Source organism: Mrakia frigida (assembly GCF_051309035.1).
Source record: "Mrakia frigida strain ATCC 22029 unplaced genomic scaffold BDY24scaffold_30, whole genome shotgun sequence".
Classification (NCBI taxonomy): Eukaryota; Fungi; Basidiomycota; class Tremellomycetes; order Cystofilobasidiales; family Mrakiaceae; genus Mrakia; species Mrakia frigida.
Genome location: NW_027481251.1, coordinates 363,020 through 381,607, shown reverse-complemented (window position 1 = coordinate 381,607; position 18,588 = coordinate 363,020). Strand labels below are relative to the sequence as shown.

The 18,588-nt window shown below is 54.2% G+C and overlaps 7 protein-coding genes across 7 annotated transcripts; 4 read left to right on the top strand and 3 right to left on the bottom strand.

Moving 5' to 3' along the window:
• On the top strand, positions 1-1,264 carry BDY24DRAFT_398749 (GNAT family N-acetyltransferase). Its single transcript, XM_076641727.1, has 7 exons — positions 1-201; positions 297-357; positions 427-526; positions 631-768; positions 858-884; positions 967-1,002; positions 1,109-1,264. Exons 1-7 carry the CDS (start codon positions 129-131, stop codon positions 1,151-1,153), a joined length of 480 nt encoding a protein of 159 aa, XP_076494036.1. The 5' UTR covers positions 1-128; the 3' UTR covers positions 1,154-1,264.
• Positions 1,265-1,856: 592 nt separating this feature from the next.
• On the top strand, positions 1,857-2,989 carry BDY24DRAFT_343688 (RAD52 family DNA repair protein; the record flags this gene model as incomplete). Its single annotated transcript, XM_076637529.1, has 5 exons — positions 1,857-2,067; positions 2,278-2,310; positions 2,429-2,502; positions 2,642-2,785; positions 2,861-2,989. Coding segments are annotated over 5 exons (591 nt in total), but the record flags the coding sequence as incomplete, so codon positions are not given.
• On the top strand, positions 2,975-4,697 carry BDY24DRAFT_170274 (uncharacterized protein). Its single transcript, XM_076636246.1, has 4 exons — positions 2,975-3,670; positions 3,752-4,013; positions 4,139-4,335; positions 4,461-4,697. Exons 1-4 carry the CDS (start codon positions 3,297-3,299, stop codon positions 4,585-4,587), a joined length of 960 nt encoding a protein of 319 aa, XP_076494034.1. The 5' UTR covers positions 2,975-3,296; the 3' UTR covers positions 4,588-4,697.
• A 738-nt stretch (positions 4,698-5,435) lies between these two features.
• On the bottom strand, positions 5,436-6,057 carry BDY24DRAFT_417708 (uncharacterized protein; the record flags this gene model as incomplete). The annotated part of the gene is made up of 3 exons (XM_076643760.1): positions 5,436-5,465; positions 5,566-5,635; positions 5,900-6,057. 3 exons carry the CDS (start codon positions 6,055-6,057, stop codon positions 5,436-5,438), a joined length of 258 nt encoding a protein of 85 aa, XP_076494033.1.
• A 159-nt stretch (positions 6,058-6,216) lies between these two features.
• BDY24DRAFT_170201 (putative 40s ribosomal protein s6-b) lies at positions 6,217-8,284 on the bottom strand. Its single transcript, XM_076636245.1, has 7 exons — positions 8,168-8,284; positions 8,017-8,070; positions 7,781-7,844; positions 7,181-7,469; positions 6,852-6,967; positions 6,623-6,734; positions 6,217-6,505 (listed from the first exon to the last, which is right to left on the bottom strand). Coding segments are annotated over exons 1-7 (726 nt in total). The 5' UTR covers positions 8,169-8,284; the 3' UTR covers positions 6,217-6,415.
• A 769-nt stretch (positions 8,285-9,053) lies between these two features.
• On the top strand, positions 9,054-10,071 carry RPL28 (60S ribosomal protein uL15 RPL28; the record flags this gene model as incomplete). The annotated part of the gene is made up of 6 exons (XM_076638171.1): positions 9,054-9,103; positions 9,190-9,291; positions 9,368-9,447; positions 9,555-9,669; positions 9,874-9,943; positions 10,042-10,071. The coding sequence occupies 6 exons, from the start codon at positions 9,054-9,056 to the stop codon at positions 10,069-10,071; spliced, it is 447 nt and encodes a 148-aa protein (XP_076494031.1).
• A 1,629-nt stretch (positions 10,072-11,700) lies between these two features.
• BDY24DRAFT_170125 (uncharacterized protein) lies at positions 11,701-17,291 on the bottom strand. The gene is made up of 25 exons (XM_076636244.1): positions 16,977-17,291; positions 16,805-16,857; positions 16,677-16,721; positions 16,434-16,513; positions 16,259-16,324; positions 16,080-16,183; positions 15,951-16,012; positions 15,510-15,871; positions 14,860-15,411; positions 14,490-14,758; positions 14,245-14,412; positions 14,134-14,153; positions 13,860-14,021; positions 13,718-13,793; positions 13,618-13,635; positions 13,532-13,547; positions 13,350-13,459; positions 13,053-13,264; positions 12,907-12,965; positions 12,790-12,834; positions 12,645-12,729; positions 12,549-12,572; positions 12,222-12,470; positions 12,038-12,123; positions 11,701-11,945 (listed from the first exon to the last, which is right to left on the bottom strand). The coding sequence occupies exons 1-25, from the start codon at positions 17,224-17,226 to the stop codon at positions 11,831-11,833; spliced, it is 3,288 nt and encodes a 1,095-aa protein (XP_076494030.1). The 5' UTR covers positions 17,227-17,291; the 3' UTR covers positions 11,701-11,830.
• Between the last annotated feature and the right edge of the window lie 1,297 nt (positions 17,292-18,588).

Here is an 18,588-nt window from a genome sequence, read left to right as displayed (position 1 = left end):
ACTCCCTGATCTTCCACGCTCACCGGTGAGCTCTCTCTCTGACTCGCTCTTTCAGCCCTCGGTCCCGAAGCGTCGTTCCAAATCCATCCCCTCCCCTCCCTCCGACCACCACGTTCACCTTTCAAGTCATGTCTACCTTCTCCGTCCGCCAAGCAACCTCTCCCGAAGATCTCAAAGCCTGCGTCGTCGTTCGTGTCGAAGGTGAGCTCCAGTTCTCCAACTCTTTCAGCTGTCCATGATGCGAGCTCGCTCTTCCTCCTCCCTTCTTCTTAAAGCTGACCTCTTTTCGCGTCTAGTCTTCTGCTCCGAAATGGGCTTCCCTTATCCTTCTCCCGAGGACGAGCAGAAGGAGCAACTGTGAGTGGGCCAGAAGCTACAGACCGTGAGGATGAGACGGATCTGACCGATGGCATCGTCTGCGAGCAGGGAAGACGACGCTTCTGTTCACTTTCTCGCTGAGGAGAAGACCTCAGACGGGGAGCTGAGAGATGTGGGTTCCGTGAGGGTTCAGGTTCCGGAGTTCAAGGTCAGTTTTTTTTTCGCTCTTGGTCTCTTCGAGGGAGGGAGAGAGGCGGCGGACTCGAAGCTCACCAGTCACTTCCCCCTTTCTTTCACATTGGCTTTGAGCAGCTCGGTCGTCTAGCAGTTCTCAAGAGGTGTCGTTCGCGTGGTCTGGGTGCGAAGCTGATTCAGGCTGTGACGGATTGGGCGGTGGAGGAGGCAAGGAAAGAGGAGAAGGGGCAGGCCACGGTTTGGTGTTTTGCCATGGTGAGTTCGCTCGCTCTTTGAAACGTTGATGAGGGGAGATGGACCGAGAGAAACAAGAGCTGATTCACGCTTGGACGTGTTCGGGACAGGCCTACGTTTCGAAACTGTACGAGAAGGTCAGTTCGTTTTTCTGCGTTGAGGTCGAGGTCGGAGGGTGTCGACGCCGACTATGTAGCTTTTCTTCTCTGCTTTGGACAGGTCGGTTACAAGGCTGAGGGAGAGCTGTTTGACTATGTAAGTGCTTTGGAACGTTGTTGTCTCCTTCTCAAAGCTGGAAGGGACGCAGTCAAAGCTCACACGACGCGTCGCTTTCCTCTTCCCCTTCTTTGCCGCGGCCTAGGCTGGAGTGTCCCATCAGAAGATGGTTATAGAGGTCAAGTTATAGACAGGTTTATATGATGGTGTGGATCCGAGCGTGTTGGGGAGAAGGACTTCGTCGTGGAAAGGGGATCGATCTCGTTGGATCGTTTTTGGATGCTTCAACGTTGCCGGTACGAGGCAAAAGAGAGACCTTCGGATCATGGATTCCTCAACGAAGATGTTTCAGCTGGCTTGTACATGAGAAGAAGAGCGAAGAGAAAATCCTTCTGTGACGCGTCGCGGGAGAGGAAAGAAATCAGCTGCGTTGGAACAGAAGAAAGGAGGGAGGAGAGGAGGACGAGCTCGAGCTCTCCCCAAACCGCGACGAGGACGTTTTTCTGCCTTTCTTTATCGCTCGATCCCAAAGGGTTCTATCCCATCCACCATCATCAACAAGAAGGATCTCCAACCGATCCAGGATCTAGTCCTCCAGGACTAAGAGCACAACCCCTCCTCCCACCTCTGAGCTCCACCTTCCCTTCCCTCCCTCCCTTCACCTCGTTCGTCCCCACTTCTCCTCCTGCTCTTCTCTCGCGAAACCTCAAGCTCACCATTTCTATCTCCTCTCTCTTCTCCTCCCTCCTTTTAGCTCGACCATGTCCTACACCTCCCACAACAGCTCCAACTCGAAACCTCCCATCCCGGCTCACTTCCAAGCTGCCCTCCCTATCCCTTCGACGCAACCCAAAGAATACAACCCCACCTACGTCGCTCCTTCACCTCTCTTCATGACAGGAGTATCAGGAACCTTCGGAGCAGGATGGGATGGCAACGGTCCTGGATCGTTCGACGTCAACGGTGAAGCTCAAGGTCAACAACACCCTTCAGCAGGACCTGGTTTCCCTTCCTACGAAACAGCAAAGCAGATCGCTACTCTGCAGAGTAGACTGGATAGGAAGTTGGGACCCGAGTATGTTAGTCAGAGAGCTGGACCGGGTGGTGAGTAATTTCGTCCTCCACTTTGGAGGCGGAGGAGAAGAAGAGGGAGGGAGGGAAGGGAAGGAGAGGTGCGGGAGGGAGGGACGAAGGAAGGAGCTCGATTCGAGCAGGGTGGGAAAGTTTTTCTCTCCCAAGAACCTCGAAAGAGGGAGGAGATACTTAGTTCAAGAAGCTGATATCCGTTTGGCTTTCCTTACATTCGATTTACAGGCTCCAAGCTCACGTACATCGAGGGGTGGAAAGGTGAGCTCTCTCTCTCTCTTTCTCTCGTCCTCGTCACTTCGAAGCGCTTGAATGCTGCTTCTTTCGGTAGATCGAAAGCTGGTTCTGACTCTCTCTTCGTCTTTCGCATCTTCTGAAGTCATCAACGTCGCCAACGAGGTCTTCGGGTTCAACGGATGGTCGAGTACGGTTCAGAGACTCGAGACTGACTTCGTGAGCTCGCCTTTCTTCCTCCTCCCTCGACTCCCTTGCCTTCCCGTCTGCCCAGAAGAGGCGATCTCGATCTAGAGCTCGGATACTGGCTTCCATATCGAAGCTGACTCACCTCTATCTTCCCGTTGGACGAAATCAGTGCGACACGAATCCGACCACTGGACGAGTCTCCGTCGGAATCAGCGCCATCATCAGGATCACCCTTCGCGACGGAACCGTTCACGAGGACGTTGGATACGGAGAGATCTCGAACTCGCCGAGTAAGGCTGCTGCTTTCGACAAGGTAAGCAGTCTCAGTCTTTGCCGTCGAGGATGCGCTCGCTGACCTGCGTTCGTTCTCGTCGCGTCGTCGAAACAGTGCAAGAAGGAAGCCATCACCGACGCCGTCAAGAGGTCTCTTCGAAGCTTCGGAAACGTCCTCGGAAACTGCCTCTACGACAAGGAGTACACAAAGGAGATCAACAAGATGAAGACTCCTACGGTTCGTCCTACCTCCGGTCCTTTCTCTCCGCTTGTTTTCGCAGCTGACCGTGCTCCCTCGTCCTCCTTCTTCTTCTCAGCCTCGATGGGATCCGAAACAGCTATACCGACGACCCGAGTTCGACGAGTTCGGTTCTCGAGATGGAATCACCACCGATCCCCTCAACGGTCACAACCCTCAAATCGCTCATGCTGGTCCTTCCTCCCACGCCTCCTCCTCCACCGCCTCCTCCTCGACGCCCGCTCCTCCCACCGCTCGATCCACTTCCTACAACACCACTCCTACCACCAACAACAACCTTGCTCGATCAGCCATGAACAACAGCTACAACCAAAACTCTTCCTCTTCGATCAACAAAGGCAAAGGACCAGCGAATGCCGTCAACGGAGGAGGAGGAGCTGGTCGACCCGTCAACAACAACCCTCCCACTCCAGTCTCCCTTCCACGATCCAACCCAGCCCCACCATCGGTCGAGGCTACGACGCTGGACGAGTGCGTTCCGATGGGGCCGACGGCTTCTCAGCAGATGGAGATGGATTTCGACGACGGGTTCGACCTGACGGGAGTGGTGTTGGATGCGGACGCGTACTCGTCTGGAGCAGGAGGAGGTGGTGGATCTGCTGGAAGGAGAGCTTCGGGGAGTGAGGATGTAGGGGATGATTCGTTCGCTCATACTTCGGCTGCTGGGTAAGCTGCCTTTCTTCTCTCTTCCCGCCATCTCCTCGCACCAACTCACGCGTCGTCTCCTCTTCTTTTTTCTTCCTTCAGGAACGCCTCAAATCCTCGTCACGCCATGTCTGCACCTCCTCTTCCTCCACCTAAACAACAGAGCACCAGCAACAACGCTCCTCGATCTTCCAAATCCTCCTCGCCAGCAGACGTTCACTCCTCCACCGTCGGAAGCAGCGGGAACTCCAACTCGAACCCCAACTCGCACTCCTCGTCTTCCAATTCCACGAAACCACCTCAACAACCATCAGCTGCTCGCCCTCCTCCGAGAGTCGGAGGATTCAACTTCCCTTCTGGACACGTGAGTTTCCTTCGTCTAGTCCCTCTCCTGCTTCTTCCTTCCCTTCGACGTTCCCCGTGCTTCGAAACCAGACACTGATCCCCTTCCTTCTCTTCCCTTCTCCTTTCGATTCGAACTCAAACCAGAACCCAACATCAGCAGCAGCAGCGAACCCTCCTCCACTTCCATCCGATCCTCTCAAACGAAACCACTCCGTCGCCGTCGCAGGAGGAGCGGGAGGTTCTTCAGCCGTCGGGAACACCAACCTCGCCACGAGAGTCTACCCACCCAATGCTGGAGCAGCAAAGAGAGCTCAGTCCTTAGCTGGGTTGGAGAGTGCGAGGTGAGTCGTCCCTTCTCGTTTCTTCCCTCGTTTCGAGTCGAGTTGAAATGCGACGAGTTCATTCTCTCATTCTCGTCGAGATCGAGTGCTGACTCTTCCTTCCTTCTTTCTTGGCTGTGTCGTAGCAGCTTCGTTCCAGCCTCAGTCCTTCCAGCGGTGACGAGACAGCCTCTCGGAGAGCTTCCGTTGTTCGACGACGAGGGAGATGGAGGGCCGGCAAAGAAGGCTAGGGTTGAGTACGGAGGGTTCTGAGATCTGAGACAAGTAGCTCCATTTCGCTCCTTGAGGAGGGAACGACGTGGCATACCTTTGCATAGCGAGAGACGAAGACACGACGCGATCACGATCTTCATTTGCCTTTTCTGCTGTATACTGCTTCTCGTCTGTATCGTTGAAGATCGTCTCGATACAGAGTATGCTAGCCTACGGAACATCTCCTGAAAGGATACCGACACCCACGAAAGAGCGTGAAAAGCGGACGAGTTCAGACGAAAGACCGACGCGTCGTAACGAGACGAACGAACAAACGAGAAAGAGAGCAAGCGAGCGGTAAACTGCAACGACAATAGACTCACCGACGAGGAAGCTTTCTAAAGGTACGATCATAGAAGTAGGTGCTGGTTCACCTCGAGCATCAAGCTCAGAGCAGAGTCGAAGCCCTCGTCGAGTCGTCTCGACTGACCACGCCTCGTCCCGGCGCGTCTCCTCCCTCTCCTGTCTCCAACCCAGCCCCAAGAAGCAGATGCTCTCCTGCCTCTACCCGTGATATATTCGAGGTGAAGACAATCTTGCCACACAGTATCCAAAGACTTCCTGCGAATCAAGGGATTGTCGCTCTGACTACCTCGACCTTTCGATTTCTTGAGCTTTCCCTCGCAAGTTCCTCCTCTCGTACAGATTCAGTCCCAGAGCCGACTTTGTCTTTCTCTCTCGGGTTTTCTCTCACTCTCCCTCTCTCTTTTTGAAATCTCCCCCTCTCTCTCTCTCACACAATGAAGCGTGTCGTCCGAAGAACGCAAAACAACATGAGCCGAAACCATCTCATCCTCTCTCCTTCCCTAAGTCCCTTTTGCTCCTTCGTCTTCAACGAAACGCTGCAATTAAGCAGTGAGCACGACGATACCTCCGGCCTAAAAAGAAAAAAAATGCCACGCTGGTCAGTCTCTGGTTGAGAGGGGAAGAGAAGAGGGACGCCAGGAGGCGAACGGAGGTCGAGAAAAGGGGACGAACCTGCTTGATCTTGGCCTCAGCGAGGCCAGAGACGAATCGAGCCTTAACGATGAGGGGCAGGTCAGAGAGTCTGGTGCGTTGGATTGTGGAAGGACGGGGAGAGGAGAGGAGGAGAGAAGGAAACGAAAGGGAAAGGAGGGGGGGGAGCAGCGATCAGAGACATTTCTGTTGTTAGTTTGTGCAGAGCTGTCGTCCCCCCTTTCCTCGAATGGGAGGGGTCTGGTGGAAGTCGAGAAACGAATGATGAGCATCGAACTCCCGGGCGTACTGCATTTCGCAGCAAAAGAGGAGGGAGAGAGAGAGAGAGAACGGAGCTGCGACGCGTCGAAGAAACCGAGGAGGGTACGACGAAGCCGTCACGGTCGAATCAATCTCGAACGAGAGTACCATCTCCGGAAGATTGTCATCTTGCGATTCCCCAGGCTTCTCCTGGAAAAGGTTCGAAGCTTTGAAGAGAGTAGCGAGAGGCGAGGAGAGGGGAGGGGAACGCATCGTGGGGACGAGTCGAATGTTTCTGAAGAGCTGAAGGTCAAAAGGAACGCGCTCGCCATGTCTAGCACGCAGGTAGAGGGAGGTCGAAACAAGGCCGCTCAACCTCCTTCGTCGCTTGAGCTCAGAACGACTCGCCTCGCCTCGCTCTGCCTTCCTCCCTTGCTCCCTCTCTCTTCCCTCTCGTCCCCAAACCCGATGAGAGAGAAAAGAAAGAACCATAAAGCATAAAACCACCATCCATCAACAGAGAAAAACGCAAGAAAGGACTACACAACTCCGAAACAGAACGAAACGTCGAAGGGACCCGTTCCAACCGTTCCAAGCGTCGAGGAGAGCAAAGGACGATTTCAGGGAGATTTTAAGCGGAGGACTTCTTAGCGGCCTTGGAGGCGACTCGGATGGCCCTGTTGGCGGCAGTCTTCTCGGCGGTCCTCTTGGCGACGATGGCCTGTAGGGAAACGAAGAGGAGGGGAGGGAAGGGAAAGAGGTCAGATGGACGCGAACGAGAACGAACGAAAACGACGAAGACGCGACGTTCGAGACGAGGAAGAAAGTGGATACTAACGTTGTAAGCAACAACCTCATCCTTCTGGGTCTCGGTTCGCCTCTTCTTGAGGGACCTGAGGTGTCTTCGTCGCTGGAGTCGGAGAGGGGTGACGAGTCGCTGGATCGAAGGGCTGCAGAGCACAAGCAAAGGAAGGAACAAGGTCAGCACTCCGTCTTCGTTCGTTCGAAACGAGAATCGTCGAAGAAGAAGACGCGACGGGAAGGGAGAGAATGAAACGCGGACTCACGCCTTGGTGTAAGGCTTAGCTCCCTCCTTCTTGGAAACGACCTCCCTTCGGACAACGAACTTCCTGACGTCGTCCTCCTTGGAAAGGTTGAAGAACTTTCGGATCTTGGTAGCCCTCTGTTGGTGATGGAAAGAAGGAGGAAGGGAAGGGAGAGAGGGAGGGGAAGGAGGGAAAAAAGTCAGCTCTCGTCTCACCCTTCCTTCTCACACGACCCGAAGTTCCCAGCTTCCCCTTCCCTCTTCTACTCCCAAACCAAGCTCCAGCACCATCTCCTCCTTCCTCCCTCCAATCCCATCCGACCAAAATCCATCGAGAAGGTGGGTACGAACCTTGGGACCGAGCCTCTTGGGAAGCGCCTCGGTGGTGAGTCCCTCGATCTCCTGCTCTCCCTGCTTGACGATGATGACGGAGAGGACGGCGATGTCGTTTCCGACGATGCATCCTCGGACCGACTTTCTCTTCCTCTCTCCGGTTCGTCGGGCTCGGTAGCACGAGTGTCCGTCGGCGAGGAGGAGTCGAACTCGGTTGGGGAGAAGGACACCCTGCTTCATGGGGAAACCCTGCTTGTCGTTTCCACCGGTGATTCGGAAGACGTATCCCTTCCACTCGTCACCGATGCTGTTTGGGGAGAAGGTTGGTTGTAGAGGTTGAGGAGGGATGGCGAACGAGGAAGAGGGTGTGAGGTTGAGGTTTGAATTTGGAGGAGGGAGGTTCCGAGGAGCGCGTGAGGAAGTAGCGAGAGGAGTAGGAATCCGAGGAGGAGCGAGATGAGGTGGTGGGTGTAGTAGGGTAGTAGGCGTGAGACAGGTCCAGGTAGATGTTGAGTTGAGAGAGAGAGAAGAGGAGGGAGAAGGAAGAAGAGTCGAAGGTCAGCTCGAACTCTCCTTCTCTCGAGCTTCTCTCTTGGACTGCTGAGGAGTTGTACGAACGAGTCGGCGGGCACCTCCTGGGACATCCTCTTGTCGTAGAAGACTCGAACCCTTCGCTCGTCATCTGAAGAAGAGCAGAATCGAGAGCAAGGTCAGCGTTTCGTCCCTTCCTAATGAAGCGTGTCCTCGACGTCTCTCCTCTTCTCTTTCCCTTCCCTCCCGTCTTCTACGGCTCCTCCCTCCTTCGCCCGACCTCCTATGCTCCTAGAATGATGTTGAGTGGATAGTATGCTCACCGATGTCGAGGAGCTTCTGAGCCCCAGTGGCGGGGTTGGCGATGTTGATCTTCACTGGAGACGATAAAGAACAGCACAAGACGGCGAGGGAGGAGTCAGTTGGACCGAGTTTCCGAGAGCTGTAGACCAGATGGGAGGAAGGTGGATTTACTGTCGAGATGGGGAAATACCTGAGAATCCAAAGACGAGAAAAAAAAGTCAGCTTCCAAGTTGATTGAATCAGGTACAGTCCTAGGAAGGAAGGGAGTCCTCCCATGCTGAGCTCGACCCCTTCTCTTCGCCCAAAAACCTCCAGCGTGCCTCCCTCTCCTCCCGTTCTTCCTCCCACCCTGTTTGTATGCACTCTCCAAGGATACGTAGAACGTGAACTTACGGCGAACTCTTTTTAAAGCTCGTGCGGGTCTTGACGGATAGCGGAAAGCGAGAGAAAAGGAGAAGGAGAAGCTCGAAAAGAGGGAAGGGGACGAGACAAAAACTGCTTTGCCTCCGCGGTCTCCCTCGCCCTCGCCCTGGTCTCTTCTCTCGCTCCCCTCTCTTCTTTCTTTTCTCCTCCGTCCGCTTCCTCAAGGTTAGAAAACATACCTCTCCAGCACCCCTCTTCCTCACCCTTCTACTCCTCCTTCCCTCCCCATCACCCTCCTCGCTTTCAAAACAACCGAATCGACTCCAGGAAACGAGCTCGCGAGGTCCTCCTTCCCAATCCCTCCCCTTCCCCCTCTCAGGCGAGAATTTGGAGACCTCCCTCGACTCGCCTGGACCTCGTCCTCTATGGATTTCGAGTCGGATTTTTGGAGGGATGCATAGATGGGAGGCTGCTCTGGAGGATGGTCACTTTTGGGGATGTGTATAGTTTCTCAAACAAGGGCGAAATGCTGATCCTACAACCTCTTCGTTCCTTTCCTCCCTTCCCTCCTTTGACCTCACACTTTCAACTCGACCTCCCGACCTCAACTTCAACCCAATCACCTTCAAACCACCTCCACCACCTCCTCCCACCTCTTCTCTCGGACCCTCTTTCCCCATCTGCAGAAACCACCATGCCAACCCGATTCTCCAACACCCGAAAGCACCGAGGACACGTCTCGGCGTTCGTTCACCTTTCCCTCCTTCCTCCTTCCTTCCCATCACCTCGACTGATACTGGCCTCCTCCTCCTCTTCTTCGTATTCTACAGCGGTCACGGTCGTGTGGGTAAGCACAGAAAGCATCCGGGAGGACGAGGATTGGCTGGAGGACAGCACCACCACAGGACCAACTTCGATAAGTACCATCCTGGGTACGTTCCTCCTTCTTTCTCCTTCCCTTCTTCGTCTCGAGCTCGAGCTCACTCGATGCTTGCTTCTCTTCTACAGATACTTCGGAAAGGTCGGTATGCGACACTACCATTTGACTCGAAACTCCCACTACTGCCCTATCGTCAACATCGACAAGCGTGAGTTCCTTCGTTCCTCCTTCGAGCTCAACTCCTTCCCTTCGCCTCCACCTCTTGTCCTTTGCTGACTCCTTCGTCTTCTCTTTCTCTCGATGATCTTACTACAGTCTGGTCGCTCGTCCCTACCGACGAGAAGAAGGAGTTCCCCAAGCAGTCTGGTGACCTCGTTCCCGTCATCGACACCCTTGCTCTCGGTTACGGAAAGGTCCTCGGAAAGGGACGGTACGTCTTTCCTCTCTTCTCTACCACCAGCATCATCGACCCAGCCAGCCGTCAGGCGAAGGACGCAGATGTCGTCCCACTGGCTGGGTCTTTGAGGAGCTTCGAAAGGAAGGAAACGTCGAGCTGACCTCTCCCTCCCTTCCCCTTCATTCCTTCCTTCCTCCTCCTCCCTTCTTCCCACCCCTCCTCAATCCAACGCACCAGACTCCCCGACCTGCCCCTCATCGTCAAGGCTCGATTCGTCTCTGCCCTCGCTGAGGCCAAGATCAAGCAGGTTCGTCCCCTTTTCTCGACCTCCGTTCGCCTCCTGGCGTCCCTCGTCTCTTCCCCTCAACCAGAGACTGACAAACCTGGCTTTTTAAAAAAAAACAGGCTGGAGGTATCGTCGTGCTCACTGCTTAATTGCAGCGTTTCGTTGAAGACGAAGGAGCAAAATGGACTGAGGGAAGGAGAGAGGATGAGATGGTTTCGGCTCATGTTGTTTTGCGTTCTTCGGACGACACGCTTCATTGTGTGAGAGAGAGAGAGGGGGAGGTTTCAAAAAGAGAGAGGGAGAGAGAGAGAGCAAGACTGAGAGAGAAAAATAAAGTCGGCTCTGGGACTGAATCTGTACGAGAGGAGGAACTTGCGAGGGAAACCTCAAGAAATCGAAAGGTCGAGGTCGTCAGAGCGATGATCCCTCGATTCGCAGGAAGTCTTTGAAAGTTGTGTAGCAAGCTTGTCTTCACCTCGAAAATGTTACATGCAGAAGCAGGAGAGCGTCTGATCTTGGGGGCTGGGTTGGAGGCAGGAGAGGAAAGAGACGCGACACGACGGGAGGTGATTAGGCCAGACGAGGGCTTCGACTCTCCTCTGAGCTTGAGGCTCGAGGTGAGACTGAACTTACTTATCAAATTACACCTGGAAACATCTTCTTCGTCGGTGAGTCAAGCGGCATCGAGCCTTATCTCTCGCTCTCTCGCTTTCTCGTTTGTTCGTTCTTCTCGTTGCGACGCGTCTACCTTTCCCCTTCGAACTCACGGACCCTCTCCTCGCCAGCTTCAGTTTCTTAATATACAGCTTGAACGCTTCACTAAGATATGCCTTCTGAAAAACGGCGAAGCTATAAACGGCAGCACGCTCAACCGAGGTCGCTTCCTTCCTTCAAAATCAAGAGCCGGTTCGCCATTGTTGTTCTTTTTCTCCGTGCCCTTTAGCAGTCAGCCTCCACCCACTCTCACAGACCTTCAACGAAGAAGTATTTCGATTCAGGGGAGATTCCCTGATCTCACATACGTCGGCTGGAAGAGGGAGCGTTGAAGAAAAGAAACTGCCATCAAACTTGTGAAGGACGAGGCGAGCGCCCTGTCTCTCTGCGACTCAAAGTCTCTCTCGAGAAAACAATCCGCTGACTGAATGGACTTACTGGGGTTCTCGTGGCCGTTTTAGGACCATGCCTCTGAAGGGGACGCTGCCTTTGGCGGATGGAGATCAAACGATTCAAGTTTTGAGTTGAGGTCAGTTCGTTCTCGTCGACCACTTTGTTTCTCGGTTTTTAGTTCTCCATTTTGAGCAACTGTAAGAAGACTTCGAAGGGAATCTGGAAGCTAGCTTTCACGGAGTCCCTTCCCGGCCGACGACGCTCACTGACTCGACGTGTTTCCATCCGAGGCTCATCCCAGCAGGTCTTCGGATCCCTTCTCTTGAAGGTCTTCCTCTTTGCTCTTGATGAACCCACACTTTCTAATTTGGGTCTTTCCGTCCCTTCGGCTCTTCCTCGTATGAGATAAGATCGCCGACGTCCGTCGTTTCCAAGTTGTTTCGTCGCGTCGCTCCTTCCTTGTTTTCGACTCGTGGTTCTGCTTCGCGTCGGACGACGCGCCTCGTCGAGAGAGGGACACAGGGAGAGATACAAGAGATAGTCTGGTCCGTAGTCTAGGGAGGACTGAAACTGCTCGATGCGACAGCAGCTTTTCTTCTACCAAGATTTGGCGTAGACGAGACGTAAACAACACTACGGAGAGTCTCGAAGCAGCTCTCAAGGAAACGGGACGCGGAACGAAGGTGATGCTATAAGTATTAACTGATACGATGTCTAGAAAAGCAGATCCGAGAATGGCTGAACGAACGAAAGATGCAAACCCAGAGATCTGAAACACGAGATCCTCTCTCCTCCTCCTCCTCAGCGCCGCGACCCCTTCTCCTCCGCTCTCCTCATTCCTTCCTCTTCCTGACGAACGCTCCTCGAGCGCCAATCCTCGAGGACCGACAACGAGGAGGTCTCTCCGACTAGAGATCTGTTGAAACGAGGGCGAGGAAAGCCAGAGCAAGATTCAGCTTCGAAGTCGCACAGGAGAAAGAAGAGAGAGCGGGAGAGGCAGAGACATACCGAGTGATTTCGGTGAGCTCGTCGAGGCATGCGTAGATCGAAGATAGAGCCACAACGGCTGTGCTGTGCAGAGGGAGTTGAGGATCCTGAATTCGAGCGGCAAGGAAAGAGACGGGAAAGGAGAGAGGGGGTCAGTCTCGTCGTCTCAACGTCTCTGTTCGTCTTCCGTGAGACCTGAACTCACCGTCAGAACTGCCATCGACAGCTCCTTGATACCAATAGACGAGCTTCTGAACTTGTCTGCCGAAGGTGCTTCCAGGTCTTGGTCCTCCAGGTCGGCCTCAAACGCGTTCTGAGCATGGGCTCGTCCAACAGCCGAATGCCGTTGATGGTAGATCAAACGCTCCCTCAGCGAAGGCAGACCTGCCGGGAGAGGGTTTGAGTCCTTGAGAGCGGTGGAGATGATGGCAAGAGTCGAGAAGACGTCCGAGAGCTGGGAAGAACGAAGAGGCGAGAAAAGTCAGCTTCGAGAAGCGAAGAGGAGTGAAAGGAGAAGCGAGAGAAGACGAACGAGGTTGGCGTTCAGGAAGGGAGTCTATCGAAGAGAAGCAAGTGTGGATCAGTCGCTGGTCCCAAGTAAGATCGAGTTTCGAGAACGCCGACGAACCTTTCGGGCAAGAATCGAGCACCACTTCACGTCTAGCTGAGAGAAAGCCTCGCTGAGGAGAGATATCGAGACGAGGAGTTTCCATCTGAAGAAAACATGAGTCAGCTCAAATCGAAGGGGTTGAGCTGGTGAAAGATCGACTCACTGGATGGCGAAGAGCTTGTCGTACTTGTCCTTCGGCCAGGGTCCTCTGAGGAGCGGGACCAAAGAACGCGTCAGTTCGAGGGAGGGAAATGATAGCTCGCGGTTCAGAAGAACGAACCCAAGTCGCGGCTCTCGTCGAGCGTCATCGATGACAGGAACGATTCCTTGAAGCTGAGCCTAAGAGGAACGAAAGACAAAGAGGCGTCGGGTCAGCCTGAATGAAGGGCCTCGAGAGAACCGAGAGACAAGACGAGAACGACGAACAGCGATGGTGATGAAGCGAGCCCCAATCTTCTTGATCCTCTTCTGCTTCTTGATATCGTCGGATTCCTTCGACGGAACGTTCGAGGGAGAGAACCTGGCCTCCTCGAGAAGGAGGGCTTCGACCTCGGAAGCCAGAAGCGATCCGATACGTTCGACGACGTTGGCTGCAGTTTTTCGAACCATCACTCGGGCGGAGGTAATCTTTGGGAAGCCTAGGGTGCGAACGAGAAGTAAGATCAGTAAGATTCGGGAGGAAGCGAAGGAGAAGGCGAAACAAGGAAGCTTCGAGGGCCTTACAAGTTACCAAGAATGCTGCAACGAAACCGATGAAGACCAGCAGCGCTCTCTTCCAAGCGACGGAGGCTCCTATTCCAGAGGATGCAGAAACGATCAAATGGGTGTCGATACTGAAGGAAAGAGAAGGGAACGAAGTCAGCAGCGACCAAACGGAATCGAGTAGGGACGGGACGAGGACCCACTACGAGTACCCGACGACTGCGCGGAGCGAAGGGACGAGAGTCAGCAGGGTTCGAGACAAGGTAAGAGATGGAACGAAGAAGCATACTCAGAACCATGGTAACACCTAGAACAGAAAGGAAGGAAGGAGGTCAGAGGCGGGCTCGTTCGACGAGACGAGAGCGAGAGCGAGAGAAAGAGGAACGCACCAGCCATGAGGTAAGAGACGAACTCCGTCGGAGGCAAGACGATCCTAGCGTAGAGAATAGGGAGACCCAAAAAGGACTGAATGCACACGAGAGCAGGGTCAGCACTCGAGAACAAAAGGGAGAGACAGAGAAGAAGACGAACCGAAATTATCGTCAACCCATACGGATTTCCGTTCCCTCTCCCAGCTCCGATATACCAAGCGAGCATGCCCATGACGAGTCCGACAGCAGTTCCTCCCATACGCAGAACGAAGTTGGTGATCATGTTCCCAGCGAAAAGCCCAAGCCCTGTCTGCGCCATGATCTGAAGGAAGGAAAGGACAGAAAGTCAGCTGAAGCGAAGGACGCCTCGCTGCGTTCCCCTCGTTCTCCTCCTCCTGCTCGAGCCAATCTGGGAGCTACTGCATCATACTCACCAATGCCCAAAGTCCCTTGTCTGCGAACAAGCACAAGGAAGGAACGAAGACGAGTCAGAAGAGAGTCGACGAAGACGCGTCTCGTCGTCGCAGACTTCGCATCGTACTCACTTTCGTAGTTGAACTGAGCCGAGTTGGGATGGACAGCGATGATCCAGATACCGATCGAAACCACAGCGTGTCGAAGAGCGAAGAGACCCTCGTGGCTTCCGAACCACCTGAAGAACCTCGAGAGCTTTTGAGCTCCTTTCGACGTGGTTGTCGAATCGGGATCCCTCGCTGCAAGAAGAAGCGGTGCGAGTGGTCAGCATCTGAAGGTCGAGCTCGAGCCCAAAAGGAAAGAAACCCCGACTCACCATGAACTGCTGAATCGTCCTTGTCCTCCTCTTCCTCTTCGTCGTCGTCGTCGCTGTCGATCGACTCCTCCTCGACCATCCGCTCAGCCTCAGCTCCCGAACTCCCCAGCGCGGCTCCTGATCCAACACCGTGCCGAGACTGAATCTTGCGAGCGATCTTTCCAAAGCCAGTAGGGAACCAGAGCCGAGACTGAGGTCGTTTTTGACGAAGGTCGAGAGAGAAGGCGAAGAAATCGAGGAGGGCTTCGGCGTAGGATTCGAGGGTGGTGCTGTTCAGATCGAAAGAAACAGACCAAAAGGAGTGCATCAGTCAAGGGTTTTCCGAACGCCCGATTGGAGCTTCGGAAAGGTTGAAGAAGGAAGGACTCACGTGAAGACGAAACAGAGGAAAAGAGATCGAGCCGTCAAGACGTCCGAATCGTTGGCCTTGTCCTTGAACTCGGACTTGAGCGATCCATGCCCATCTTCCGTGACCTCGAAGAACTTCCCAAACGGTCCTCGAACCAGCTTCTCTCTCTCCGTCTCCTTGAACTCCCTCAATGTAACCCTCAACCTCTCCAACCTCTCCTTCGCCTGCTCAACTCCAGCCTCGTCGATCCCCTTCTTCCCGAGCCTCCACCGAGTCTTGTTGAGGTCGAACAACCATCCTGAGAGGTCGTCAACTGACTCAGCGCAGGCGGATCGAAGAGGAGCGGAGGTGGCAGCGAGGATTGGGAGGAGGACTGAAAGATCGTGTCCGTGGCGAGCTTCTCTCTCCTTGATCTTCCTTCGGATCTCGGCGAGTCGACTGGTTCCATGAGTTCGAGTGGGAGGGATGTTGGTGGAGGAGGAGCTGTAGGAGGCGAGCATGGGGATGGCGGCTTCTTGGAGAGCGTCGGCTTCGAGCATGTCGGCGACGACGGAGGAGAAGGAGACGAGGGCTCTGTTTCGATGAGGACGGAAGAAAGAGCACGATCAGGACTCAGTCATAGAAACGAGAGCCGGTCTGTAAGATAGATAGAGTAGGAGAACTCGACTCACAGCGTCTTCGGAGTTAAAGCCAGAATCTTTGACGAGATCTCCTTCAAATCTCCAGGACCGAGCTTCCCAACCGAGATCTCGAGGTCGATGGTTCCGATCCCTCCAAGGATCCCTTGTACTCCAGCGACGATTCCACGTCGAATGTCCTTCCCCTTCTGGACCTTGGAAGCGAACTCTTCACCGTCGAGAGGGAACGACGAGGTGAGAACCGAGTCTTGAACAGCGAGGAGGGAGAGCGACGGTTCGAGGAAGGTTTCGACGACGTCTCTGATCCAGATGTGGCTCATCGTCTCAGGGAAGATAAAGAGAAGAGAGGCAACGGCCATGGCGACGTAGCAGGCGGTTGGAAGGATGAGCATCGTCTGAGAAGGGGAGGGAAGAGGAGAAGACGCGTGAGCTCGACCAAGGCACGTCGGAAGGGAAGGAAGAGGAACGACTGACTGGGAGATTGTACTGAGCCGTGGGGAACAGAGGTCCGTAAGAGAACATGACGTCCATGATGACTGAAGAAGGAGCGAGATCCAAAGATCAGTAAGGGCGAGAGAGAAGGACGAAAAACGAAGAGCTCACTGGTCGCGAAGATCGACAGCAGTCCGAGCTTTGGGATGTGAGCTCTGAGAGCTCCCATGGCAAAGGTTCCGATGAAGAAGAAAGCTCCAAAGACGGCCGAAGCTCTATGAGGCAGAAGAATGGAAGGGATCGGGTCAGCGAAGTTTCACGACGAGCTCAAGAGAAGAAGGCGAACTGACCTCGCATCGAGGAAAGCACCCTCAAAGACGATGCTCTGGAAGCTCGCATCGGGATTAGTAGCGATCCTGTGAAATTGGATGATGCGAACGGTGTGATGTGAGTTACGGAAGACGGGAGATGAGTTACAAAAGATGAGAAAAGAAGAAGGGGAAGACGACGTCGACGCGGACTCACTGAGACTGAGCCTTCTGATACTGACTGGCAACGACCGTTGCATCCCGAACGCTGAGCGAAGCAGCCATACCTGCACAGCCCTGGCGGAGGAAGAGATTGAAGAATGAAAGGTGGGGAAGGGAGGAGGAGGAGGGGAAGAGGTCGAGGGAGAGGGGGAGGAAGCAGAGCAGGGGCGTTGAAAGTGAGAGAGAGGTAGAGTTAGTGGAGAAAACAACGTCGGAAACGGAGAAGAAAGGTGCTCACCCAAGCCCAACCTAGCAGCATACCGACGAGGAGGGTGGTGCAGGCCTTGAGGAAACGAGAGAGGAGAGAAGAAGGGGGCCGGTTCAGTTCAAGGGGGGAGGTCTCGATTCGATGAAGCTGATTCTCACGAGAAGGAAGAGAGAGATAGCCATTGACGGAGGAAGCATGATTGTGACGATGGCTAAATCAATCAAAGAGAAGGTTGAGATGGAGTCAGCTCGTTAATGGAGCGAGGAAGGGAAGTTGAAAGGAGGGAGGGAGGGAAGAGCGAGCTCAACAACAGAAGCTCTGGAGACTCACCGCAGAAGAAAGCAGCCTGTCCGAGCAAATTCAACGATGCCTCTGCAAAGATGAGGACGTGACCAGCCGCGAAGACGAGCGTACATCGAATCAGAGTCTTGAGGGAGGAGAGACGCCATCCAGCGGCGAGGGAAGGGGAGAAGAACCTTGAGACGAAGGCTGGAGGAGGGGAAGGACGACGGCTCGTCCTGTTGGACGGCTTGATCGCAGCCTTCTCGTTGTTGGTTGGTAAAGGAGTGTCGAGGGCCATGACTAGGCTAGTAGTAGGAGGAAGGAACAGAGCTCGATTGAGCAGAGAGGGTGAGGGTTTGAGGTTTACAGGCGAGCTCACGAGATTCGGCCCTTCGAGACGCTTTGGGACTCCCCCGGTGGCCGTTCTGTTTGGTCCTCTCACATGCGCCAAGAAAGAAGCAGGACGAAAAAACTTCACTTCTCGAGAAATCTTTGATGCTAGTTTCGTGCTGGCCTGAGTTGAAGGAAGCTAAAAACATAAAACACAAGAGACGGAAGCAGATCAAAAAAGTGAGCTTCGACGTTTCCTCAGCCCTCCTCCCTTCCCTCCGACGACAACAGTCTCACGTTGACAATACACATCACCCTGCGCCTTCTCGCTCCCCCATATCGCCGAAAGCTCTGTTCTTCCTCTCTCTTCTCATGCTCGACGACCTCTTGCCCACATCAGCCGTTCTTTACCGACGACCCATCGCCTGGCTTCGACTCGCTCCTTCCCTTCCTGCTTCTCTTCGCCCTCGCTCGCCTCCCTTCGACTTTGGGCAGCATGAAGCAACCAGATCGCGGCATCTCGCGAGAAGAATTCTTTTCTCTTCCTCTCACATTCGTTCACCGAACGACGAACTTTCGAGCTTTGAGAGATGCAAAGGAGGAAGGAGGAGCGGTGAGCTCGGTTGGATCGAAGGCTCGAAGATCTTTAGCTCAGGAGAGGTATTTATACAGGCAGTTGGGATCTCGAGGAGACAGTGTGAAGAGGTGTAGTTCGCGAAGCCTGTGATGAAAAGGCGAGGATTGTCGTTCCGAGAGTGGGAACCTTCTTTTGCGTCGTCGAGTCGCGTCCCCTCTTCTTGCTCGTGCTGACTTTGCATCTCCTGTGCTCCTTTGACCCTTATAGACATTGCAGGACAGATACTTACTTCGCCGGCATGAACGTACCGATGGATCCTCAATCTTCACCCAAGAGGAGTTGTCTCTCGTCTCTCTCTTGACCTCGCCGCTGTCGTGAAAGTTTGGTGGTCAAAGCGGCAGTCTCTCAGGTTCCCAGTCTTCGGTGAGCTTTACTCCTCTCTGGTCTTGCACAAGTCTCGTTTCTCTCGCTGGAACTCGATGAACAATGAACCTAATCTCCCTCCCACTACACCCTCTTTCGTCCCTCGCCCTCAAATACAGAATTTAGCTCGACAGTACCTTTCTCTTCAGCTGCTCCAGCCCGTTTGCCTCCGTACGTTCCATTCGACCCAGGTTCCTTCCCCTTCGACGTTCGATCATCTCCCCTCAAGCTCCAACATCCCGCTTCACCCGAGAGTCCGAGACCCAAGAAACGCCTCTCCATCCCCTCCGTCCTCTTCGTGGATCCAGGCGTTCAGCTGCCCACTCGAAG